Source organism: Podarcis cretensis (assembly GCF_951804945.1).
Source record: "Podarcis cretensis genome assembly, chromosome: 4".
Taxonomy (NCBI): domain Eukaryota; kingdom Metazoa; phylum Chordata; class Lepidosauria; order Squamata; family Lacertidae; genus Podarcis; species Podarcis cretensis.
Window position 1 is genome coordinate 37,708,511 of NC_137173.1, and position 26,953 is coordinate 37,735,463.

At 41.1% G+C, this 26,953-nt stretch overlaps 1 protein-coding gene across 7 annotated transcripts in view; it reads left to right on the forward strand.

Annotated features, from left to right (window-relative positions):
• The first annotated feature begins 421 nt into the window (after positions 1-421).
• Positions 422-26,953, forward strand: part of BBX (BBX high mobility group box domain containing) — a 124,800-nt gene continuing 98,268 nt past the window's right edge. For 3 of the 7 annotated variants that reach the window (XM_079974369.1, XM_079974366.1, XM_079974368.1), the window contains exons 1-3: positions 1,715-1,862; positions 2,202-2,315; positions 4,250-4,322. Coding sequence is in view for 1 of the 7 variants with exons in the window: in XM_079974365.1 (XP_079830491.1) it covers positions 2,307-2,315 (9 nt within the window). In the remaining 6 variants the exon portion in view is untranslated. Of the gene's footprint in view, positions 540-1,714; positions 1,863-2,201; positions 2,316-3,154; positions 3,248-4,249; positions 4,323-26,953 lie in introns of those variants that run through there. The other 4 variants (XM_079974367.1, XM_079974371.1, XM_079974365.1 and 1 more) reach the window with 3 other exon arrangements.

Here is a 26,953-nt window from a genome sequence, read left to right on the forward strand (position 1 = left end):
ATGCACCGGCGCGGCTGCTTCCCCCTCCCCTCGCTACTTTGCTCTTCCCTTCTACCTGCCCTCCCTCCACCTGACCAAGAAAAGAAAAAGCTGCCTACAGGTCCCGAAACGCCGGGTTTTTTGTTTTTGTTTTTAACAAATACGCGATAATATTTTTTTTCTGCGGGCGTGTGAGTTTGTGCACGCGCTCGCCAGTGTGTGCATGTGAGCGGGAGAGAGAGAGAGAGAGAGAGGGAGTGTGTGTGTGGTTGCGTGCGTTTCTCTTCGGGTGTAACAGGCGAGCTGTATGGCTGGCCAACCTGCCCCTCAGCCCCGCGAGCCAATGGCAGGCTGCCTTATATAAAAAACGAATGTTTTCGGTCTTCTCCCCGGCTTTGCAATGTACTGTATATGTGGGGGAAACAGTGTACAGTGTGGGCTCTGCTTGAGAGCTGCTCTTCTCTCTCTCTCCTCACTTTCACATAAAGAAACACTGACTGGCCACGGCCGCCAACACTCAACAGACACTCATTCACACACACACGGGCACACAGTCGGAGGTAAGTGCAGCCAGCAGCCTCCCCTCCCTCTCTCCACCCCGAGCCAGGAGGAAGGGGCTCCCCTTTCCCAACACTTCCCTTTCTATTATTACTCACTTAAAAGCATGGGGGCAGCAGCCCCCAAGGACTCCTCCTCAACCGGCAGCAGGGTGGACTCCCTGAGAAGGCAGGCGCAGACCTCTCGGCGTCCCCGCTGCCCACCATCCCCGTTCACTTTTCCTGCCTCAAACTTTGGATGGGGAGGGTCGAGGCGAGAGAGAGAAGGTCAGGGGTGGGCTTCTTCGCAGCCCTTGCGCGAGGGGAAGCCGCAGCTCTAGGGCTCTCTAGATTATATAGGGCAGGAGTGGTGGTTGTGGGGCGCTGGGAGAAGGTGGGGGGGGGAGAGAGAGAGAGAGAGAGAGAGGATATGAAGAGAGGCGGAGGAAAGAGGTGAGTTGCAATGCTATGCAATGCATTTAGCAGGAAAGGGAGAGCGAGCGAGGGAAAAGAGCAGCACCAACCCAAGGGTAGGCCAGCCAGTGCCAGGCTGCGTTGGAAACCTCACCACCGCACGGAGGCAAGAGCAGCAGCAGCAGCAGCAGCAACGGTGGGCCGGGAAATAGAATAACCGGGACTCCCACAGGAGGGATTCGAAACAACCCACCCCCCACCCCCACGCATCCCTTCCCCCGCGTGTTTGTGTCTCTTTGACAGGGGCAGCGAGAAACGAAAGTTCATTGTAAGAGGGGGAGGGGGCGACGATGTCGTCGGTGCGTTGATTTATTTGTGTTGCGCGGCGGCGGCGGCGGCGGCGGCTCGTGTTTTGTGTCACTGTGGGCGAGGGCAGGGTAAGGGGGTGCAGTGGGAAGCACACCCACCCCCCGCAGCCCCTCCGACAAACGGGGCTCAGTTGCTCGGGCTTCGAGAGTTGGGAATCGTTCGTTTTCCGGTAGAGAGAGAGAGAGAGGATCATGTCTTGCAAGGCACTTTCCCTCCCTCCTTCCCTCCTCCTGCTTCCTTCCACACAAACAACAACATCAAAATGTGCAATTATTAGAGGGGAGTTTTGTTAGTGTTTTTTTTTTTAAAGGGGGGTGGGTGGGAGAGATTTTATATATATATATATAAATATATAAAAAAGTGATAGTGCAAGCCGGGAGCAAGGAAGAATAAAAGAGATGGGGGGGGGGAGGGACGGACGGAGGAGGAGAGAGGCTGTGTCAGGATTTTGCATGAATGTGGGATTATGTTGTGTCAATAAGTTTAAGGTGGAGAGAGAGCGAGGCTGCGAGGGGAAGCGGGGGGAGAGGAAGGCCTTGGCAGTTTAAAGTCCTGTTTCTGAAGGTAAGTTGTGACACCGGGTGGTCGCGATGACAGAAAACTTGCAGGTCGTTTGCACAGGGAGGGGGACGCGTGTCTTCCGGGGGGGTTACGGAGCCACCAGCCGGCAGATGGGTGTCGAACTGTTATTTGCTGTGCTGCGAGATCGGGTCGCTGGTAAATTACAGAAATCAGACGCTCCTTCTTCCTTCACCAGCCCTCCCCTCGTTCGCTCTCCTTCCTCTCTGTTTTATTTGCGAATGTATGAAAACTTGCATGGCTGGATCCGGCATAGGAGCTTTTTGAGAAACAGAAAAAAAAACCCAAAACCAACGCGCATTTTTTTATTTTTTTTTTTGCCAGGGAGGTGGGGTGAGCAAAACAGAAACGTCTCGTTAATCCTGGGATCTGGAAAGCAGGAGGAGGTTTGCGTTCGGAATATCTCTGTGAACAATCCGCTGCCGCTGAATGAGGAAGGTAAAATGAAACGATGCAAAAAGAAGCTGAGACAACATGTACGACAGAGAGCGGGGGGTGGGGGGAGGAGAGCGAGCGGAGAGCCATAGGCAAGCTATTCTCTCCCTTCACCCCCCCCCCAATCCAGCGCTTTCCTTTTCTGTCGTGGTGGGGAGGGAGGCGGAAAGAAAGCGCCCTGGCGGGTTGGGGGGGGGGATCTGGAAGAGAGTTAAAGCAAATACCCGGTTCGCGGCCACTCTTGTTGCGAGCTGCGTTTGGTCTTCTGGGGTTATTTCCGTTTCTCTCCCCCCCCCCCCCCTTCCCGCCGCCGCCGTCGTCCCCAGCACCCCGAAAAGTGCGAGGGGGGGAAATTAGCGACTTCTCGCGGGTGGATCTTGTCGGAAAGTTTGTCAAGAGAGAGAGGCGAGCGTGGTGGTGGTGGTGGGGGAGCAGGCTGCCGCGGAGGATGGTCACTTGGCCTGGGGCTCTGAAACCATTGCCTGTCCTGCTCATGACACGTTCAGATCCCCGGCTCCGTGCACGGGTGAGGCCGAGGGGGGCAGCTTGCCACCCACCCAGACACCCACTCTCTTGGTGCTGGTCCCCCCTTCTTCTTCGCCCCTAACACGCTGGAGATGGAGCAGCCACAAGGATTCTGGGCTTCCATGTGGCTCCAGCAGCAGCAGCAGCAGCAGCAGCACCTCCTCCTCTTTCCCGGTGGCAGCAGCCGCGGGATCATAGCTCGGGCCCGCGGGGAGGAGGAGGGGAGCAGTGGCGGCGGCGGCGGCAGCAGCAGCAGGGAGGTGTTTGCTGCCAGTCTGATTCACCGAATCTCGCTGGGGAGGCAAAGGGTGTGGAGGAGGAGGAGTGGGGGGAGATCCGGCAGCAGCCCCCCACTTTCCCCGGCGCCCGCTTCTCCGGCTGCCTTCTTCTGCTCCAGGCTCTCCTACAAGGTGTTGTGCAGACTTTTCCCCTGGGGAGGTTTGAGATTTTCTTTCTTTCTTACGTTATATTATTGCTCCTGGCTCCTTCCAGCAACACTCTCCCCCCCCACCACCCCGCAAGATGGACTCTCTCTCTTTCTCCCTCCCTGTGTCTTGTCAGCCTTTAAGATCGACATTTTGTAACTAAGATGCAAACTTGATGCTGACCAGAAAGAAGAAGGGAAAGCTCTGGGCTTGCTTTATCTTCCTCGCGACACTCCATGTTTAACAACCTTCGCTTTCACCCCCAGACCCCAGTGGCCCTGCCTACACTTTGCATGGTGGGGTAGGTGGCTGGCCGGGTGGGGGTGGCTTGCAGGCGAATGCTCTCTTTCCCCGTGTGCTGGAGGAAGTCAGGTCTATATAATATTTCTCTCTCTTTGGATTGCGATGGCGAAAGGAGGTGGGAGGGGGATCTTATCAAGAGGGATCGGGAAATAGGGACTACCTGAAACTATGTTGCAACGTCTCGTGTAGACCTGCAGTCTGGGTCTCAGATTTTGTTTTGGAGAACGGTGATGATGTTGCTTAAATTCATCCACGAAACTGACTAACCGATTACATGTGCACATCGAGGGGCTTCCTTCCTGTTTGATTCCCATTTGCAATTTGAGTTCAAATTTCTCTGTATTTGCCATCTTGGGTGTGCTGTTTAATGGGGGGGGGGGCTGCCCTAGTGATGAATTCCCCATACAATTTCTTTCACTTGTTCACTCCCAGTGTACTTTATAAACACTCTGCTGGTTTTGTTTGCAGTTTAAACTTGACAGTTTTGTGTGTTTGTGTGTTTTCCTTCTGGCGGCACAAAATTGCTTCATATTTTAATAAGAACTTACTGTTGGGTGGGTACAAAGGGGGACAAAAGTAAGTTGCAATTTTGGGATCCCTCTAGCCTTGCTGCAGTTTTGGGCCAGCTGCAATATTGTAAAATCATGATGTGCTGATGATATGCCTCTATTTGATACTTTATAGGTCACTATCACATGACAAAGGCTTGGAGACAGCTTCATTTTCCTCTGCCTGTAATTTCCATTTGCCTTCCTGGGTAAGTATGTAAACTGTACACACACAGAACAAGATTGATGTTAGTGAGATACTGGCTACCTGTCTCTTACATTCAGATGTAAGGTGCTTGTTCAGTTTTTAGATTTCTTAGAGAACATGTTTTATTTAGACACAATCAGGAAATGTGACAGCATGCAGTGTTTGTGGGGAATAGGGGGGCTGTGTTGGTATGTGGGGTTTGTTAATCAGGAAATTAGCATGTAAAAATGCCCACGCTGGGCTCTCAATATTCGTTTCACTAAGCTGAATAGTTTTAATGGGGAGGGGAACCTAAAAATTGCAAGTAATATTTTATAACAGAAGATGTAGTTTTTTTGAGAGATGCAACAGGGTTTATAAACACTGTCCAAACCTAAGAGTTAAATCTAAACTCAATATTCTGGAAGCATCTTCAAGGAGTTGGGAACGACATCCATATGACTTTAACATTTAAGACATTCTCAGCACAAATTTATACCTGTCTACTCCATTAAAATTTAGGGAGGATTAATCCCAGGAAAGTATTAATCCCAGGTATAGGATAGCAGCCTCGGTGTTGTATCACTTTTCTTTGGAAATTCCTCTTTCCTTCTATTTATTTTTCTGCAGTCATTAATTTAGGTCAATTAAATAGCTATTAAATTGTCACTATTTGCACAATATTTTTTTTACAGCTGTAGATGTTTTAGGGGAATTTTGAATTATGTAGATCTATTGTGTTCAAAAGAAGATTATAGCCAGCAAAATATAACTTTAGAATAATGAGTGACTGTCCAAAGGCTTTTCTGTTTGAACCTAATGATTACACTATGCTGTATTTATGCACTAATAGTGCAAAACAAAGCAGAACTATCCTATGACTTACAACAGAAACATGTAATTAATGGTGGTGGTGGGGAGTATAATGGTTTATGTTTTATATTCAGTGTTCATAAGAATTGGTGATTAGTAGCTGTATTCCAGAAATAGGTATTCAGAGGTAGAAACAGTGGGGTCTATTTCAAGTTTACAGGCTCAAGAATTACTCCAGATAACCTTGATCATTGAGAATCCCTAACGAGAGCATGGAATGGGTGACTGCCTCACACTGGAACTACTGCAGCCTCTCTGTGTTGACATTCCAATCATAGAGTACGAGATTGCATGCCTTGTTAGAAGTTAGGAGAAAGGAAAGCTGTACTCCCACTTCCCTTGCCCAAGGCTTCACATTTCCTAGCAAAGATAGTTTTCTTCAAACCTCAGTTATTAACTCACTGAATTCACAGGAATGTAAGTTGTATCTTGTGTCCTAAAATGCTGACTTAAAAAAAATGTTACTCTTCTTGGAAAACTACTTCGTATGTTATAGTTCAGTTGGGTCAAAAGTAGGAAAAGTTCATAGAAACTTGGGGTAGTCCTAAACCCATCTAAAGTTAGGTTAGGCACGTCCATTTACTGCAGTAGATTGACTCTGAGTAGGACTATTGTTGACTACTACCCTTGCTTATTAAAACCTATGGGGACTGAAGTGTTTATGTGAAGGAGCAAGGGTTTAATCTGTACACCTCACCACTAACGGTAATAATACCACATACAGTTGTACCTTGGAAGTCAGTCGGAAGCTGCGGAAGCCCCGTTGGATGTTCGGCTTCCAAAAATAGTTCGCAAACTGGAACAGTCACCTCCAGGTTTGCGGTGTTCGGGAGCCAAAATGCTCAAGAACTAAGCTGTTCGAAAACCAAGGTACGACTGTACTCTGGTGTAGCTTAGTGGCAAAGAGACTAAGTTACATATCAGGGATCTTTCCTCTCACTACTCCTAGGGTAGCTATTGTCTTCCTTTGGAAATAGGGAGATGACCTGCCTTACAGGGTTGGTTGTAAGTGTTGCAGCAAGATAATGTATATGAAATACTTTGAACACAAAGTGCTATGTACATGCTAACTGTTGTTATTACCAACAGTAGATTAGATTTAATCAATATATAAAACTCAAACTGGATGTTTAAATAATCCTGCAGTATATAATTAGATTCTTTGCTTGAAGTTTGGTGGGGTTTTATAATGGGGAAGGCTGTTTTTTTTTCTGTGTGCGTTTTCCCTCTTTTCCTCACTGTTGTGTTAGTGAAGTTTTCAGAGAGGACTGGCTTAGCACTGAAAATGATTATATGTGTACTGTCTAGCTCTTGATTGCCATGCTAAAGGGATACGTATACTTCTGATTATTATGTATCCTAAATTATGTGTGGCTGTCATAAAACTTTATAAAGAGACAGCTTAAAGTTTCTTTCTGTTGTTGGAGAGCGGCTCTGAGTAATGTTAAAAGTGTCACCGGAACCTAAAAATGATGATTAAAGCTACAACATGTTAAAAAGTCCATATAAAAAGAAAAGAATAATTGAATATCCTTGAAAGAAAGCACTGAAGTAATTTACTTGGAAACATAATAGAAGTGTCTAAAAACTGAATTTTCTTCAACTTTGTACATACTCTGTTGAGCTTTTTAGTGTTTGAATATAGTTTCTTTCTAAATATATTTGTCTAATACATTAGGTTTTAAGTACACTTTAATAGCAAAATCTACAGATAAATCCCAAGTGTTGGCTCTGATCCTGACAACTTTTACATGCTGTTCCAGTTGGATAAATGGACATGAATCTGTGTAGGCTTGAAGCCACTGGGTTCAATCCAAAGAGCGTTAGGCATGCTTAAGCTCCACTGAAATCAAAGGGACATGAGAACATAGTTAAGAAATGTGCAGGTTGATTTTATATATGTTTATTTGGCTGATTTTACCAGTTAAGTATGCATAGGACTGCATTATTAATTTCATTGGGGAAAGTGTCCCTGATCTTGTGCCCATCGGATATCAGGGTGGTGGAATACATGTCACTCAAGTATTAAAATCCATTACAGTTCAAGTCTATTAGCAAATCTGCTAAAAATCTTTAAAAGATTGGGCTTTGTACACAAAGCCATTCTGCCCCCTCAGTAATGAATTCCTTTGACAGTCTTAACAGGAGAGCTCTTTCACACCTCTTAAGAGCCAGGGTTACACTCAGTAGTCAGACTTAACGAAACTGGATAAACTAGCAGGTTAATGAGTTCATTTCAACAAATCATAAAGAAAGGAGTCAAACATAAGATAATGTAAAACAGTTTGTGAAGTTTTATACTTTTAAAAAGAAGGTTGGGCTTTCCTTGTCCTCTTGTGGGCCAGCATTTTGGCAAATATGCATTTGTTATGTGAAGTGCCAGGAATTCAAACCCGGGACTATGTATGCTACTACTATGGCAGCTTTGTCAGAGGAGGGGCTTGTGCTTTGGTACCACTAGTGCTTATAGGCCAGAAGAAGCTGAAGCAGCCTTTGGGCAACACGAGAGTCCAATGGAGTTACATCTCAGACTCTGGCTCTTTATTCTGAGCAACTTGTTGCTTGAGTCAACACCACTCTTCTCTCATACTGAGCCCAGGAGCCTGTTGCTTTGTGTTCTCACTGGCCCATGCAGAGCTTGCTTTGCCTCTAAACTCCTAAATCTGATAATAATCCTGTGTCCGTTGCGCATATGAAAGAGCTGCAGGGATCACAGGCAGTCAATGGAATAAATGGAATCAGTAGAAAATAATGTATAGTTTTTTGTTTTACTGGATATGGACGGAGGAGAGCAATAACCTTACTGTTTTCCAGCTGCTTCACATATTTAAAAGGCAGCATGTTCTGCAAGACTGAAAGTGGATAGGGAAGATTGCAGGGGCCTTTTATACCAGCACAGTACTATATAAAAAATGGGTTCCACTGGTGAAGCCATCTATGTATACTAGTGCAATATTTTCCTTTTGAGCATTGCTAGGCAGTGCATAACTATGATATGGATGGAGAAGATAAGATGGTACAAATGAAACATTGAAGTTAATGGCACCAAGTGAAAATATATCTCTGTGGACAGGACCAGGATCCTTCCTTGTTCTGGTGGAATGTTGCAAACATAACACATCAGCACGAGTAGAGATATTTAAACCGCAAAAACTACACACAGGAAGAATGTACATAAGGGGCAGTGCTATAGAACACACCAATATCATAACAGTCTAACGTAAATAGATCTTTCCCAATGACACCAGTTTTCCATGGGACAGAGCAAGAACAGTGAACAAAATAGTAGAATTCAAACTATCTTTCCTTTATCGTTGCAGTAAACTTTGGTAATAAGCTGTATGTTGTATTGGTAATATCTTCTAGATTTGAAAGTAGTGTTCTTTAGCTAACTTATTCATTTTATTCACTCTGGTATTGTTCCAGCACTTAGCAAACTGGTATTTAATTCAACTAGTGTATAAACTCAAATCCGGTATGTTTCTTCAACAAAATTTGGAATATTGCTGATTGTTTTAAAGTAACATGTCATGTCCATGCTTTAGGCATCATTGGGTAAAATGTCTTGAGGCTTGGCAGGTATTATTACTCTTGCATACCCAGAGTTCTTCAAACTGTTTTGCATTTTGCTTTCCTGCATTCCATTCTATCCCATCTGTTCTTCAGAGAGCTATAATTTATCATTTTGGAACTTTATGAACTCCTCAATTAGATTGAGCATTATTAATAGCTTTTCATATATATTATGATACTTATATATTAACATATAATATTATATTATATATATTAACATATATCTATATAACATAACATATATATTATGATACTTATTTGTATAATGCAGTGGTCTCTGATAGCTGTCATCCAGACACTTTTGAGCTACTTGCTTATAGATGAGTGTTGTATAGCTGACTGCACTTATCCTTTGCACTTTGTTGTCATTCTACCTTTTGAACGCCTGTAAGCAGGCATCCTGAAAGGGAACAGTAGCTCCACTGCTGGAAAAACTGTGTTTCCTGTTTCTGGGGTCTATAGGCACATATTCAGCTTGTCCACTATTGCTCCCAGATATGATAGCCATGCAAAGCCTCAGAAGATTCTCCATGTCTGGATTACTGCAATGCATTATATGTGGGGCTGCTTCTGAAGTCGGTTCTGAAACTTCAGCTGGTGCAGAATTCAGCAGCCAGGTTACTCACAGGGGCAAGACGGTTTGAGCATATGTTCCAATCCTGCCCCCTGACTACATGGGCTGGCAGTTAGTTTCTGGGCCAAATTCAAAGTGCTTGTGTTGACATATAAAGCCTTACATGTCTCATACCCTCAGTACCTTAAGAATTGCCTCTTCCCATATGAACTGCCCTGGACCCTGCACTTGTCATCCAATGTGCTTCTCCATGTTGCTTCTCCCGAAGAGGTTCGGAGGGTGGCATCACGAGAGTGGGTCTTTTCGGTGGTAGCTCCCCATCTGTAGAATGCTCTCCCCAGAGACGTTCTCCTGGTACCATCATTACATATCATTAGGCATCAGGCTAAAACATTCATTCCTCTTTACCCAGGCCTTTGGCCATAAAATAATTACGGCCTGTTAAAGCTGCCGGTGGGGGCTGTTGTTGTTACTGCTATTAATATTATTATTACTATTCTGTTGATCATTATTGTGCTCCATAAAATGTGTTCTTTTGATAAAGGGAGGTATAAATCGAATTAGCAACAACTTTAATCAAACAGGTTGCTTACCTTAAACCTGTCAATATTGTTACATTTTAAAAGGAAGTGCAGTAGTTTCATGGTCCTGCACCTCCAAATCTGTACTTCAGATTTGTGCTTTACCGAATGTGTAGGCAAACATCAGGCGGGCATATTTTTATGACTCTTATGGCTCTTCACGGGTGGAAACCAGAGCAAATGAGGCTTGTCTCACTGAAATCAGTGATATTTAGTACAGTTAAGTAAATAAAGTTGGTTTCCTATGTACATTTCCTTTGAAGGAAATCTTATAGAACTCTATGGGATTCTGGTGTATCTTACTTTTCTAGATTATGTCCCATGGGCATAAATGCATAAATAATATCTGCAGATATTGGTGTAGGTGGGTATAACACTAAAATCAATAAATGGACCCTCAGGCATCTTTGATGCGTAACTATTTAAGCAAATGATAGTTTAAGCTGTAACAGAGAAGAGAATGGTGAGATTTTAGGTCATGTAAGACTTGTGTCCAAACCCTCTTCCGGCTGTCAATACGGTAGTTCTGAAAGCTTCAAAGGTGAACTTTGCTAATAACTGACTTAATTTGTCATTGTCCTGCTGTAGGCCTTTTGTGCTCAATTTATTGAGCAACTTCATTGTAAGTCAGCAGAAGCTCCTGAGTGTAAAAAGAATGAAGATTCCATATCTAGGTTATTACAGGAGTTTGCAAGTACAGAGCAGTTACTTGAAAAGCTTCGTTCTGTTTCAGAATGACCCCTAGGGTTAGAAAGTAAATGCCCTGAGATGAATCAAAGGACAATTGCTTTTAGACATCACGGAGTTGACCCGGAGGAAATCCATATTTAGACTAATTTAGGATAATTTTCCAGATGTCTGAAAGCAGCTTTAAAAAATACATTTGAAAATAGGCTTTTATCTCCTTGTATTACGTATTGTATTGCCAAAGTAAAATAGAGAATTGTGCTCTTCTGCTGTATAGTTTGTTGGGCCTTGTAACTGAACATTTGATACCTACGATGCAAAGTGTTTCATCAGAGATTTGTATAAATCATTTTATAATGATTTATATATGCGCAAACCATATAAGAATTATTTATATTTATTTTCTAGTGTTTGTTATTTGTGCACATATAGTGGCTGAGGTGAAACAAATGTATGTGTATTTTTAACTTTTGCTCATTTCCCCTCTGATTTTTATTATAAAACATATAGAATACAACATCTTTGTATATAATTCTCTACCCATTATAATCAACTAACAAAAATAAACTCATAATTCCTGTTTTACATATCATTCAATACATAGGGAAAAACGCTATATTATTGCAGTTTATTTCCTAAACCTATATTAGTGATATCCAGTTCCCTTTCAATGTACAGAACTTTTGATATTCATTTGGTCATTTTCCGTTTGCTTACTTTATTGCGTTGTATCATTGCTGTCAATTCTGTGATCTAATTGCTCCCAGATTTTCATCACTAGTAAGGAACTATTGCTACTTAAATGTGTGACTTGGCTTGATTTAAACAATTCATTGTATATTTGAGAATCTTTCTAGTTAATTTATTTAGCCATTTAGCCCTGTAGATATATTTTCTTGTATGAAATGGGTTTGACCCAGACACAGTCATTTGGAGTAGACCCATTGAAATCAAGAGAATTGTGTTCAATATATGGTATTCAACTAAGTTTTACTAGTGAAATTACGTCCTGTAATCTCAGTCAGTCTACTTTGAGTAAAACTTACTTGAATACCACCCAGTAGGCCTATTTCAACTACTACTATGTCTGGATTCAAATCTATGGTCTATTTTTCTTTAATGACTGTTGCATCCAATTGGTATCCCTCTGTTGACTGACAGAAGGCTCTTAGAACCAATACAGATATCTGTCAGCAGGACAGGGATTTGAGGTGACCTTCAGCAATCCCTTCCACCTTTCCCCAGCCCTCCAAAATCTGTTCTAGATGGTTGGGGTACCCTTTGCAACACAGTAGGAGGTATTGTGGGATGGTACAGAGAGAAATATTGCTTTGTTTCTTATTTTGCCAATGGAAAATCCAGCTGGATCAGAGTCCATCAGTGGATGGACTCCAACTGGATTCATTCCTACAGTAAGCTATTAACAGATAGAAACACTGAAGTGTTATTTTCTTTTACAGATTAAAAAAAAACACCAGTGCAAAACAACATTACAGGTCTTCTAGGGAGTTTACAGTGAGCTCTATAATGGCTTTAATACTTTAGTTCTAAACATTTGCACAAGTGAATACACTTACAGTGTGCCATCTATAGTTTCTGATATTTTACTGGTGTAGTGGGCATACTGCATCTGATGTATTTGTATGACCTGAAAACTCATGAAGCAGAAACCTTGGGAGAAACTTAAGATAAGCAGGTCTGGCTCTAGTCTGTGCCTGTATGAGAGATAATCTTATATAACTTCCAGGAGTATATACGTAAGGCAGGGTATATACACAATAGTAAGCCAAATTAATTGCCTAGTTCTTGGACCAGAGTTGATTTGTTTTCATAAAACTCAAAGGAAATAGGCAGGTTTAATTATAACCACTCTACTTTAGAGGTAGCTAACTAATGGGCCCCAAACATTTGCCATAAAGCAACTTTATTTCCCTACTCCCTGCATGCATCGACATCAGTCCCAAGCAAATTTTAATCAAGGTGCAGTAAAAATTTGCATTCACAGTTAACTTGAAAGGAGAAGATAGGACTGTTCAACCCTGGACAGAATGACCACAGCGAATGCTCTTCGAGTTTAACTGGTTTGCGGGTCCTAATTGAGCACCTAAATGTGAGCATTCTTTTTATAAAGCTTTATTGCCTGGTCACCTGCAGGTAACTATTACTGTCCACGGGTTACCAAGCAAGTGGCTCTTTCAGGCCTGTACATGTAGCTATTTCAGCATTTAACATTCTTCCCAATCTTTATTCATTGTCACAATGATCATGTGATGTGAGTTCTTAGGACCAAACTATGTGCTAGTTTGCAAACTAATGCAGACTTGCAGTTATTATGTGTTCTTTAAAAACAATAAAACTGAAATGGGGATAGCAAGTAGATAAAAATGATTTAAAAACAAGGATCCATAAACTTTTTAAACATTTTATTAAAAAGAGAAAAAGTGATACAGGAAAAAAAGGAGGAAAAGTGAATAGCATTCCATTAACCTGGCAGGACAGTGCTTGCCAGAAAAAGTCGACTGCAGACTGTGACAGGCCAAACGAGGTGGTCAAACAGAATTTCATAATTTAGGTGCAACTTCATGCACTTTTGCATTCCACCCTGTCAGGCCTTAGCTAGCGCTAGGGGTCAGGGTGGAGGCTGTCCAACAGTTCATAATGAGTGGGCAGGATTCTGTGGGTGAAGGTGGTCATTGAAGTATATTGGTTGCAAGCCATTTAGGGTTTTAAAGGCTGCTTGGAAATTTAAATTTTGCTTGGAAATAGAATGGAGACCAGTGCAGCTTTTGTAAAGTGGCACTTTGATGCTCCCAATGGCAAAAGGCTATCTGTTGCATTCTTGACTAATTATTGGTTTTGGAAACTTTTTTGAGGCAGTTACAGTAGTCTAATTACAGAAATTAACAAATCTCTGGGGGGGGGGGGAATGTAATACAGTCGTATTTGGGTTTTCGAACAGCTTAGTTCACGAACAACTTGGAACTCGAACGTCGCAAACCCGGAAGTAGATTTGCAAACTTTGCCTTGGAAGCTGAATGTCCAGTGCGGCTTCCAGTTGGCTGCAGGACGCGACTGCAGCCAATTGGAAGCAGTGCCTTGGTTTCTGAACATTTCGGAAGTCAAACAGATTTCCAGAATGCATTCTGTTCGAAAACCAAGGTACAACTGTAGTTATTTTGTGACATTTTGTCTACACAGGTGATAGAGGGATAAACACATTGCTTTAGGGCAGCCTACAACTCCCATCATCCCTGGCCGTTGTCTAAGCTGACTAGGCATGATGGGAGTGGTAGTACAACAGTATCTGGCATCAAGCCCTTTTCCCACAAGGGAAATTGCAGCTGATCCTGCTCACACTGATGAATATTCCCTTATGATACATATAGTTTCAAGTATTTAGTAGTATCTCACTGTAAATTCCTGCTCTTTAAATTGTGCATTGAAGTATAGACTTTAAAATGCAATGTATGAAGAGGCCCTTTACCTTAGTTGCTTAAAAAAGATATACTTTTACTAAAATTTTAATCTTCTGGCTACAGCTCTGGTGCATGTTCTTAGCATAAAATTATGTATCCTATAGTTCTACAGAAATATGAGTTCCTTTAAAAGTTATATATAATTGTGTAAATGTGTAAAAAATAAATTGGAATAAATACCGTTAGCATAATAACCCATTCTTACATACTCTGTTACTTCCTGGTGTGGAGTTTTCTGAGAAGCAGGTTTGGTCCGTGTATTTGTGTCTGTATTCTGGGTTTTTCTTGAATCAGTATTACTGGCTGTGAGTTGTCAGGACCTGCTCTTTAATATAAATTGAGTTTCAGAACCTCTTTTATTCCAAAATTCATTTTAAGACTGTGAAGAAAACAGTTTGGAGATATATTAGAACGAGCATCTTACTATTGATCTGCAGTTTTTCTTGTACATATGCCACAAAAATCTGATAGCAGTCACAGATACGTATCTAGATGCCAACACACAGAGTTCATGGGCATTGTATACTTTCAAAGTGACTCCTGAGCCATGCAGTTTTGAATGTGTTGTCTTTGTTGGATTTCATCCTCATAAGCATTTGAGGCATTTTAAGTTTTCCATTGCACAACCAATCTAGAATCACTATGTTTAAACTTTTTGTATCGTGATGTTACGTCCTCGGAATTATGAAGCGTATAAAGCATGAGATCTGAAAAACTGATAGATTTGTAGTGCATATAATTTGCCTCCCGATTCTCAGCCTTTCAGTTATGCTTACCTGCAAAATCATGAGGCCTAATGACATTATTTTTTATTTTTTTTTGGGGGGGGAGCACACCTCAAAACAAAATCTGACATTCTTAAGATTCCAGCAAGATTCTCCTTTATGCTTGAGGGGCTGGTTTAAAGTCTGCAGACCATATGTTTCCTAGATACTGCTTTGAAAGATAGATCTGACTCTAAGGCTAGAAATACTCCAGCAAATGCAAAGTTTATAATAAAGAGAAAAGTTGGCAAAGTTATCATTATCTTTCAAAATATATTGGCTTTTGCCAGCCTTGCATTTTGTTGGACCTGTGTAATATACCAAGCCATGCTGCTGACCCAAGAAAACACAGCCTTTTAAGCTGTGCTTTCCACATCTCTCTTGGTGTGCATTCAGGGAGCTAGCCTGACTGCAGAAAAGATGATGACCAGTACTAAAATGACATCCCAACTAGAGAGCACCTTGCCCAAACATGTTGGCTCAGTGATTGCTTTAGTTTCTTTTAGGCACTAAGTAAAAACTGAGCATTTTTACTCAAACTTTTAATGGAATAAAATTAGGCAGTTTATTATGTGAGTCATTATTATCTACTGTGAGTTGTTAGTTGTTTTAATTGCATCACATGTCTAAGTGCAATACACTTCTACACTACAGGCTAGATCATGCATTGGCTTCTCAGAGTGTGACGCAACTGTAGATACCTGGTTGTAAAAAGCATCCACTAGCACTTATGGAAAAGTGCTACAACTTAATTGCCTCCACTCACACCTTTCTGGATCCTACCCTTTATATTTTATTCTTGCTACCCTTTATATTTTATTATTATTCTTATTATAATGTGTGGCACATGAACATTGAGGACAACTTGACTAAAAGATAAGGTATGAATCTTTAAGATGGATAGAATGAAATTTTCCCAATTACGTGTTGCTTTGTAAGATGTTACACATGTAGGTATCTGCATATATCATGGGTGGTATTAAACTAAGTTTTATTCAGAATGAAAACATTGAAATGAATGAACATGACTTAAGTTAGGTCCATTAATTTCAGTGGGTCTACACTGACTGAATACAACTTAATTGACTACCTCCCAGTACATGAACTTTTTACTCCAGCCTGCTCTTAGTCCTTGCTTCTGAATTAAGCCCACCCCCAATGTTTTGAAGCCCCCTCCCCAAATCACTTATTTTTACTGGTTTGACCGTTGGCGCTGACATTTTTAGGAAAAAATCAAGGATTAGTAGAAAGATTCCCTTACGCATTTCTGAATGTTTATTGCTTTGGGAGCAAGACATTTGCATTGTAGTGTAGAGCACGATCAGCAGATCCAAGTAACTTCCTTCATTAAATAGATAATATATATAAATATAGGTGGATAGGGTAAATCAGGAGCAGAACAATGTTTTGTGGGAGAACAAACAATCTAAAACTTTTTTCACTGGCTAATTGATCTGAAAGACTTCAGAGTTTGTGGTAAACATTTTGAAGACTCTGGAGTAACATACTTAAGAGAGATGAATTGTTTTGTGGATATGCAGTGAGGAGAACACACATGGTGGATGGTGGATAGCTATCAATAATTTTTCAGTAACTTTTATTTTTTTATTAGCACTGGTGTATCAGAGAAGTACATGCAGTTTTAGCATATATTTTTACAATTTCAGAAATGTCATTATTTACTTTCCACATGAACAGCATGGAGGTGGGGACAGTTAAAAAAAGTAAAGATTTAGACTCAGATTTTTCAAATTTGCATGTTCAAAATGCCTATAAGTTGACAAATTACCTTCCCACAGACATGCATCTGACATCTTCACTGTACAACTTTTAGTGAACACTCAATGTTTACCCAGGCCTTTGACACCTGAGTTGTGCATCTTCAGGACGTTCCTGAGACTGTAATTTGTTTAACTATTTTTTATTCTGAATTTTACATTGTTGTAACCCGCCCTCTGAGCTGTTGTATATTTGTGTTTGGTTTTTGCATAACTTTGGAGTGCAGTGAGTTTTTTATTTTGTTACGTTTATGCTGCTTCTGATTTTGTTGATTTTGAGTTTTGTTTTGTATTCAGATTGGGCAGCAATGATGATATTTGTCTGCTTGTATGGTGGGAATCAACCTGCACAACAAGACTTCCACTTTCTCTTCTCTGCCCTCCAGCCCCCCCCCCCCCCATTTCCCCCAATCCAAATGACACCCCCCCCATAAATATCTCTAAAAGGATAAGTCTTGTTTCAACAATTATTGTTGACTGCCTTCTAGGCCCTCTGTGTTAGAACGGTAGGCTAAATTATGAAACTAATAATGCTAATAAATATAATAAATGTAACAGACTTATATTATTTTGCTGCATGTGCACCTTGAAAGTGCATTTGTGCAGCAACTGCATTCAGTAGCAGGAAGTAAACATAGAACAGCCCATGATGTTGCTTGCTTTTTTCGTTGCCTGCTTAAAACATTTAGGCAAGTGTATCCACACGTGAAGCAGTTATGTATGTTCTATCTCTTTTTAGCTACTGTTGGTTTTAATAATCTTTTGAATGTTTTAAAATACCTGTTTTTAACCATTTTTTTAATCAATAATTTTGTTTTGTTTTATAATTTTGTTAACCACTTGGATGTTTTCTTAAAATCAAGTGGCATGTCAGTTTTGCTAAACAAACAAATAATGTAGGCTTTCTGGAAAAGTTTGAATTGGAAAATTTTCTGGTGCAGGTTACGATTATTTATTATTTTACTTATATTTAGTAAACAAAGCTAAAAAAATTGAAACTACTAAACCCACCTAATATTTATATGCATTTGGCATCCATACATGGTTACGAAAAGAATGTATGAAATGGAAAAAAATCCATAAAATATAAAGTACTGTAAAAGTCCCCCCCCCCCCCCCCATCCCTGAGTAGAGCTATGATGAAACTTGTTTATTTTATGCTGGTTTTGGGATGAGTATATAGTACTCTATCCTATACAGTAAATCGCTTTGCTGATGGAACTGATTCCATGGTGGCTATAATCTTAGGAAATAAAATGTAGGTGAACCACCCTGAGATTTTATGAATAGTAGTAGTAGTAGGTTGTTGTCTGTTTTCTTTTAAAGACTACGGATTGCAGCACAAACCATTACTGATTTGAGGCAGGTGTACTAATTAGTGAGCAAATTAAATGTTGATATTAGATTTCCAGGTTTCATGGGAAATGTATGTGATGAAAAAGGAATGTAATGTTTCTAAGTAGAAATCATCAAAGGTAGAAACAGGAAAAAATATCTATATGGTGACATATTATTTATCGTCTTGTGCAAAAATTGGAAAAAGGACTGCATCTTGGAGTTGCTTCCATTTCTTCAAGATTTCTGGCAGAATTAAAAGAAAATCACTTACTAAGCCATGCAGCTATTAAAAGCTTAGGTGCACTTGCTATGGGGGGACTTGGCAGTCCTTGTTCTTTTCAGGAGATGTTTCTCAAAGCATATATATCAAGCTATATCAGCTATAAGAAGCTAAGAAGAGGTTTGCTAGATCAGACAATGGCTGGTCAGCGGTCCACAAGCATAAATAGAAGATTATGAAATCAAATTCTGTATTTCCATCAAATCCATGCTTTTTATTTCAGTTTTATTACTTTTCTGCCAGACAGTATTTCATATGTATTTTACATAGTACTTTACCCTGCTTGTCTTTATTACTGCTGCTGGTATGTCACTGGTGATACTCAATGGCAGTGGTAATAAACCCTTACAGTAATTAATGCCAAAAGTACACCAGTGGGAACTGGTTGAGGACTGTATCCCGTAGTTTGTGAATAGAAGGTAGCTCACAAACTGATTGTACTCTTTTGACGTAGCCAAGCCAAATTTATGGATTTGAGATTAATGCCAAGTAGCAACTTGTCCATGGTCTGGCTTGATCCCGAAACCCAAACCATGGGGCACCTTTGTACTATTAAACATTATTCTTTTCACATGTGTTTTACATACAGGATTTGGAAGTTTGTGTGAGACCCTGTTGTCAGAGAAAGTAATAAGCCACAGTTGCCCATGCATTGGTAACCCAGGTTGGATTACTGCAGTTAGATTACTGCACAAACTTTGCTCCACTCTATGTGGAACTCTGCGTGGGCTTGATCCAGAAGTTCCAGCTAGTGCAAAATGTAACAACTAGATTACTTGTGGGACAAGCTGTCACCAGCATATAACACCTTGCTTCTCGGGTTTACACTGGCTGCCAGTTTGCTACTGGGCCAAGTCCAAGGTGTTGCTACTAACATGTAAAGTCCCTATATTGCTCAGGACCAGGTGAGGAATTAATCTGTTTAATCACTGTTTGCAAGTTTTCTAGAAGCAATTATATGTACGATCTCACCACTTTCCCCTTTATTTTCATTTCCTTTACTATTTACTTGATTCCATATCCTCTCCTTTTGCCACTTTATCTTCCAATTTGATGAAATTTGGAACAGCACAGTATAGTCAGAGACACTCACTACTCCCATTGGAGTTGTGTGACTCACACTTCATAAAATGCTGTCACCAATAAGACATGCAAAATAGTTTTGAGTCTGCCCATACTCTCCTGTGTTCTCTAGTGGCACCCAAAGTTTGAGAAACTATGTCTCAACAAGAATGTGTATGCCGTGATAAGATTAGTTAGGAGCCACAGGAATTCCGAACTTCAGCTGGTGTGTTAAGACTATTTCTCTTAATTATCCCACTCACATTGTTGATCTTTATTATTTACAACAGTCTCTGGCAAGGAATTCCAAAGAGAATTTCTGTGTTGTATGAAATACACTAAATGAAATTAATTTCACTACGCTTTCAGGCCCTTTTGATGCATCAGTTCAATGATAGCCATAACATTTATAACAACAGTAGAAAGAATTTTCCTAACCTCTAGTATAAACAAGAGTTTTTCTGTGAAACTAAATATTTAGTTGAGAAATTGGTGAGAAATTTTAATTCTGACATTAGTGATAGCCCAGAAGCTGTATCAGGGGAGATTCCTCCCACTCTTCATTAACTTTTTTACTCTCTCTCTCTGAAATATATAAAACAGAGCTGCCTGGATACTTAGGTGATGTGCAGATTTTAAATTTGGGGAACTATGTTGATGCATCATTTTTACATACTTAAGATCTAACTAGTTGCCATATTTATATTAATATTTATAAGATTTTTCTTTTAGCTTCGGGTAACTTGCTTGAGACTTTTTTTGTTGATTTTGCTAAACTTACTCCTTGTTCTGCACAATTGTATTATGTGATACACCATAGTTGTGCTTATGGTGTGCATGATAATAGATATCAACCTTACTGTGAGGTGTCAGTTAGGCTTATTGTTGCTACAGTTTTAGGTGCTAATTACTACTATTTTATTATGGACAGAGATGTTTTTAAATCTTTAATACAAAAAAATAAAATATTTAGGATTAGTGTATTTTCTTGTTCCAAGCCTGTAATCCTGTATACACTTTCTAAGCAATGAGAGCCCTATTGAGCACAGCAGAACCTAACTTCTAAGTAAATGTGTGCATAGTACTGTGTTATTAGAGTTCTGCCTCTAGACATAGATGATATGTGCGGCATTAACTGAGTAGACTGTTTTCTAGAACCATTGAAAAGTGTTGTATAAGATCAAACTAATTAAACAGTAAGCTTAAATAAATCTTAAAAACAGGTTGTACCAAGGCTGCTGGGAAAAAGGAATTTAACAATGGTTGATTGTTATGGGAATAAACCATTGTTATGTTCCTTCTTCCCTGCAGGCCTTGGTGCAACCTGGTACCTGCAAAGCACCTAAAAGAGGCTCATTTGAATGTCTGCTACCTCCGCTCACATTCTGCTTTAACACTTAAAGGTAAAGGACCCCTGACAGTTAAGTCCAGTCGCAGATGACTCTAGGGTTTCAGCGCTCATCTCGTTTTACAGGCAAAGGGAGCTGGTGTTTGTCCGCAGACAGTTTTTCCGGGTCATGCGGCCAGCATGACTAAGCCGCTTCTGGCAAAAGCAGAGCAGCACACAGAAACGCCGTTTACTTTCCTGCCGGAGCGGTACCTATTTATCTGCTTGCTTTTGAACTGCTAGGTTGGCAGGAGCTGGGGCCGAGCAACGAGAGCTCACCCCATCAGGGGGATTCAAACCACTAACCTCTTGATTGGCAAGCCCGAAAGGCTCAGTGGTTTAGACCACAGCACCACCTGCGTCCAGCCTTAACACTTACCAGATGCAAACTCACAGTTTTACTATCAGCCAAAATTCTCCTCTACCCCAACCTCTCTGTTTGCCATCTAGTCTGTTTAGCTGTTTAGCTATATAGCTGCCTTTACTTTATGTGTGTCTTATCCAAAGTTTGCTTGGTGCATGCACAAAATTAAGTGATATATATATAACCCAAGTCATGGCTTGCTGCTTGTGAAACTTGCTTTTAATCATTGGAACACCTATTTGAAAGCCCATATCCCCACTGTTTCTGTAGTAAGGTGCAGTGCACAGGACTCCATAGTAGCATTTTCTAATCTCGATTTAAATTGTGATAGTTTAGACCAAGCTTCAAACTTGCTAATGTGACCAGAAAAGTCTTGCTGAAATCAGTGGGTTAATAGGTCATTTTCTGGAGCAAATGGTTTGCAATCTTAAATAATAGCACAGAACACTTGCCTCAAAATGTCATGGTCTCAGTAACTTAAAAGGTTCACACTGATCTGAAGCCTGCTTCATAATCACCATTCTGCCAGAGTATATCTGCTTTATATTTCTAGTAAATATTTTAACAGTAAAATTATTTTTCCCCTGCCTACCTTTCTGTTCTAGTTCACATTCTAACAGCTTCTGAGATGCATTTTGTAGTAACAACAACAATAATAATATCCTCAATCCATGCATGTTATTCTTCTCAAAGTGAGATGGATGGCTCAAGTTGATAAAAGAAAATAAATCCCATAGCAAACCTGTTTTGCTATATGCAGCACATTCCAAACCACACAGCTTTTGGAGTGAAATTTCCCACGCAAGTCACTTGATCCACAAAGAGTACCAACTGCCTAGTTGGTTTTTTAAAAATAATAATAATGAAATTCATGCATTCAAAAAAGAGCAACAGATTTACAATTTAGAAATATTGTATAACTATATGTAATAACATTTTATTTCTTTATGCACACAAAACTATTGCTTGGGAAAGTATGTTGAGGATGCCTAAGTTGTGCTTAATACTGTAGTCTATAGTTTGTTTAAATTTGGTTGGATTTGTATTCTTGCCTTTATACTACGGAAACATTGGTGGGTTTGCTATCTAATGTAGCAGCACAGGGAAGGAATTCTTCATTAGTTACTACAATTCAGATTTAGGTTACGGTCCACTTTGATTTTCTAAGCTCTTCTAGAATAGTGGATTGGTGGCAGTGTCATCCAAAGACGGTTTGCTATCTGATGTGAAGGGTAAGATGCCCCCCTCCCCTCCGGTTCAGCATTCAGAAGCTGAAGTAAGTTAACATTTACTTCAGTTAATGACAACACGACTGCACAGCATATATTCTACGCTTTGCCTAAGAACAGCAATCTAGTTTAGGGAATGCAGAGCAGGCTAGGTAGCACCCACAGCTTTGCTCTTAAATAACTGGCTGCTTCTCAGTCACTATTCTACCTGATGCCTGCCCACTTACACAGATTCCGCAGTGCCAGTGTGGATTTGTGAGCAAAGCAACATACACGCTTCCAATACCTGCTGGAGTGCATGGCTTGGGCTGTCTTGCCTTTCTGCCGGGTCACTTGATCAGATGATGATGATTTTATTATTTGTACCCTGCCCATCTGACTGGGTTGCCCCAGTAACTCTGGGTGGCTTCAAAAATATATAAAAACATAATAAAGCATTCTACATTAAAAGAGATCTTTCCCAGGGGGTCTTTCCCAGTTGTGCTGTCATTGGCATTCTGGAAGAAGATGACTAAATGAGTCATCCAGCCATCCCAGGCCAGCAACACACAAGCAGTGCTGCTGGGACGCAGATTTAAGGGATGGGGACAGCCAGGAGCAGAGACTCGGGGTGGCGAGGACAGCTGGAGGATTTCGACCAGGCCCCCTAGCATCTGCCAGCTGAGGCAGCCATGTTCTGTCTCGTGGTAGCCTCAGCTTTGATTCACTGACAAATCCTGGTTTATACTAGGAATGAGCTTACCTCTTACCTCTCTAACATTTAGTATGCCATTTCCGTAGCATTTTGTCCTGCTTCAAAAGCTACATGACAAGAAATTGAAACCGAAACAGAGGAGAGCCACAAACCTATCAAAGAGCTTTAATAATATAACATGAAAGGAACTAACAATACTGAGATAATGCCATGGGCCTACATTGTTTTGAAATCTTTTCCGTGGGAACATGTGGGCAGCGGCGTAGTGTGGGTTGTCAGCACCCGGGGCAAGGCAAGTAATTTGCACCCCCTAACTCGGGGCAAGGCAAGTAATTTGCGCCCCCTAACCCGGGGCAAGGCAAGTAATTTGCGCCCCTAACCTGCCGCTGCTGCCAGCTTCTTCTTGCTGCTGCCTGGGCTGGGGTATTTACGGTAAGGTAGCCACGGCGGCGGCGGCGGGTCCGTGTCAGGTGATCTGAGGCGAGTTGCTGCTGGCGCTGCCGCCCAAACAACGCCGCTTGCCCGGAGGAGGAGGGCAGAGAGGCGAGGAAAATGCAGCATGGCCCAGCTGCTGCAGCAGCAGCGGCGGCGGCGGGGCTGTGAGGAGGGGCTGCCTGGTGCGGGGGGACCGCTGAGAGCCGCTGCCTGCCGGACGCCTTCAGCCCGGACGCGCGCACAGCTCGTCGGTTCCGCGAGACATGGGGCTCTGCTACAGCCTGCGCCCGAGGCTCTTCGGCGACTCCGGAGGCGGTGAGCGCGCCCCCCCCCAGATGTTGCGCTCGGTGCAGCCGGCCCCCCCTGCACCCCCCACGCTACGCCACTGCATGTGGGCATTATAAATAGTAGGCCCCAGACTGGCGAGCCTTACCTACAGCATAGGTGTCAGCCTTCCCTTTTTTTGCGGGAAATTCCCTTATTCCAGTGCCGCTTCCTGCTGCTATCCCAGATTGTTAGATATCCCGTAGACTGTCCCCGGGACAGGTGAAGCTGCTGATCCCTTATTTTCAAATCCTAAAGTTGACAGCTATGCTGTTGATCCCTTATTTTCAAATCTGAAAGTTGACAGCTATGATCTACAGAGGTTCATCTCTGTATCTTTTGAGCATGTTCAGTTGGAGGGTAAAGACCTACTAGACTTGACAAAACACTAAAGTAGAACTTGGGGAACAAAAGTCCTGAAACTGGCCTTATGTGCCTGTTTTGTGCCTTAAGCTATGATTTTGCCACATTTATTCCAGATCAGATTTAATAAAATATCAGAGAATTAATATTTGTTGTCCTAATTTCCCCACAAGGAAGTCAGAATGCTAGGCATATATTTTCCCCTGCTCTTTCAACCACAGTTCTGTGAGACTGAGAGAAGTGACTGGTCTAAGGTCACATGTTAATCCTTGTGGGCAATCAAAAATGATAACCTGGGTCTCCCCAGCCTTAAGTCCAACACATAACCAGTTCTGTTTTTCTAGAAAAGAGGCACCAGAACTCACCATGAGCACTTCCCATGTTCTATTATAATGACAGTGGTGCCCACCTGAGAGATGCCAGAACAGGGTTCTGGTGAGTTCCAGATGAAAAAAAGCCCTGACCACGATACAGTTTTTCTTTTAAAGTTAGTTAACCACTTAACTTAACCACTTTTGTAGTATTTTAACTGTAAATAAAGAGAGAATGATACTCATGTTAATAAATATGTGCAGGAACAAATGTCAATAAAAATGGGCTGGGGGGGGGATAAAAAGAGAATACTGATAACAAAACAAACCACCACCAGTTCACATTATGGATACAGTACCTGCATCTTAAGTTAACTATATAAGTTAATTTAAGCCAACCAGATGTCCAAATAGGTATCCATACAAAACTAATGTATATATTTGTTTAAATGTAGCCAGAGCAGTGAGGTTCTCAGACCATTGTATAATAGATGGTTGGTATTTCTCCTTCCAGGCTCACAATCTATAAGTCTCTTAGCAACCATAAGGGCTCAAAAAGCCCACTTTTGTTGTCCTGCTGTTATTCCTCATACCACAGGAATATAATTTAGAAGTAAAAGAACATCTGCAAATATCAATGATTTTACCCCCCCCAAAAAAAAAAACAAAAAACAAAACTGATGTGGATAACAACTTCAGTCCAAAGAGAATATCATAGGCCTCAATGAGGAACTGCAGTTTATATCAAGTCATCCTCTGTGCAGGTTAACTTCGTTTGTTTTGAGATAACATATACAAAGTAAAACTGCAGAAATTGCAGAGTTTAAGAACATGGTATAATGTAGCACACCAAACAAACAAGACGACAACAACAACAACAAAAATAAGAAAACATAACCAGTTAAACAATCCAAATAGCAATAAGGAAAGTTAAGTAATGGGTGGGGTGGAGAGGGTGGAATAGGAGATCAAGTTATCATAACCGAGTCCCTCTAAAGGCAGTTTTGAGATTGCGGAGGGGCTAGTCCCACTTCTACTGCATTACCGTAATTAAAAAAGGAAGGGGAATCAAATAGATTTGAATATTTGTGATGGTTTTGTAGTTTGTACACCAAGGACTGTGTGTATACATTCCTTACTTTGATATTGCAATGTTCTGTCTAATATGGCCCATGATGGTCACTTGAAAGCAGTGGTTGCTGTGCTCTTGAAGCGCACATTATTGACAGATATACTATTCATTCTAGAACTGAGTTCAGGGGAAACTGCTTCTGCCTGAAACATTGAGGGAGCCCAGTCTTTTTTAACATTTACATTGCTGGTAGGTATATGTATAGAGAGCAAAGCAAGAGGAAGCCAGGCTCATCCAGTAGTAGAAGGGGGGAAATCAGCAGCTATTTTTAGGTACATTTGGATGCAACCTAGGTGAAGAAAACATGGTATTCAGAACATATGCCAAATTATCATAAATTTCCAGATTTCAAACTCAATTTATTTGCAGTCAGATACCTAAAATGCACAAGAGAATAACCATATAACTTAATGAGATATCCACATTTGTGAAACCATGACATTGTTCCACATAGTACAGTTTTGGTAGTCTTTTCTCCTGCACTGATTTTAATTTCAAGTAACCCAATTTGGCTTTTGGCTTTGGAAGAAATTGAAAACTTCCCAATATTATTAGTATGTGTGATTTGCACAGAAGGTACTGCTAAGATAACTGAACAGAGACAGAAACCGCAGACATTTATTTTACAAAGAAGTATAAAGGGGTTTGTGGGCTCAAAAATTGTTCCTGTAGTGTTAAATCATAGTTTGCCATTATGTCTGGACCATCTACTGAGTTGGGCGATGCTGTTCCAAGGGGGGGGGGAAGTAATTTTTATTATGTTGTGATATTTAAATATGTAGTTTTTATAGTTGGATATATGTGCCTGTATCTGAAAAAAAATATGTAAGGGATAAGCGAGAAGCCAATTAGATACAATTGATAGTATCAACTTATTGATAGCATCAACATATTGGGAGAAACTTCTTGTAGACAAAATATGGGAAGACATTAAGATTCTCATCTTAATATCCTTAGCTATGCATGGAAAGTCTCATTGAAGTTAATGGGCTAAAACACATAAAAATTAGTGCAGAGCTGCATCCTGAATGAATAATTGATCATTGTCAATTTCCTGTATAAGTGTTCACTGAGGGGAGAGAAAATTTCATGCCTGTGAAAACGGATCTTTCATTAATACCCAAAAGCCAGAGAGAACTTATGGAGGGTTTTTGGGTTTCTCCCCCGCTAGGACCAGTTGAAAGTTGCAGTAATATACATCGCAGTGACCTGGTTCACACTTCACATTAACACAAAAGCTAAACTATTGCTTAATGTGAACAAGCAGGGTTGGTGCACTCTACTCAAACATTTTTACAATTCTGCTTCTGCTGCTGCCGCACAATGAATGAAGCAAGCCTGAGTCTGTCTTGTCACCTTATCAAACCTAGGCTTGTGGCTTTACCCCTCCATTCAAACATCGAGAAACAAGCCAAAAATGAACATTGC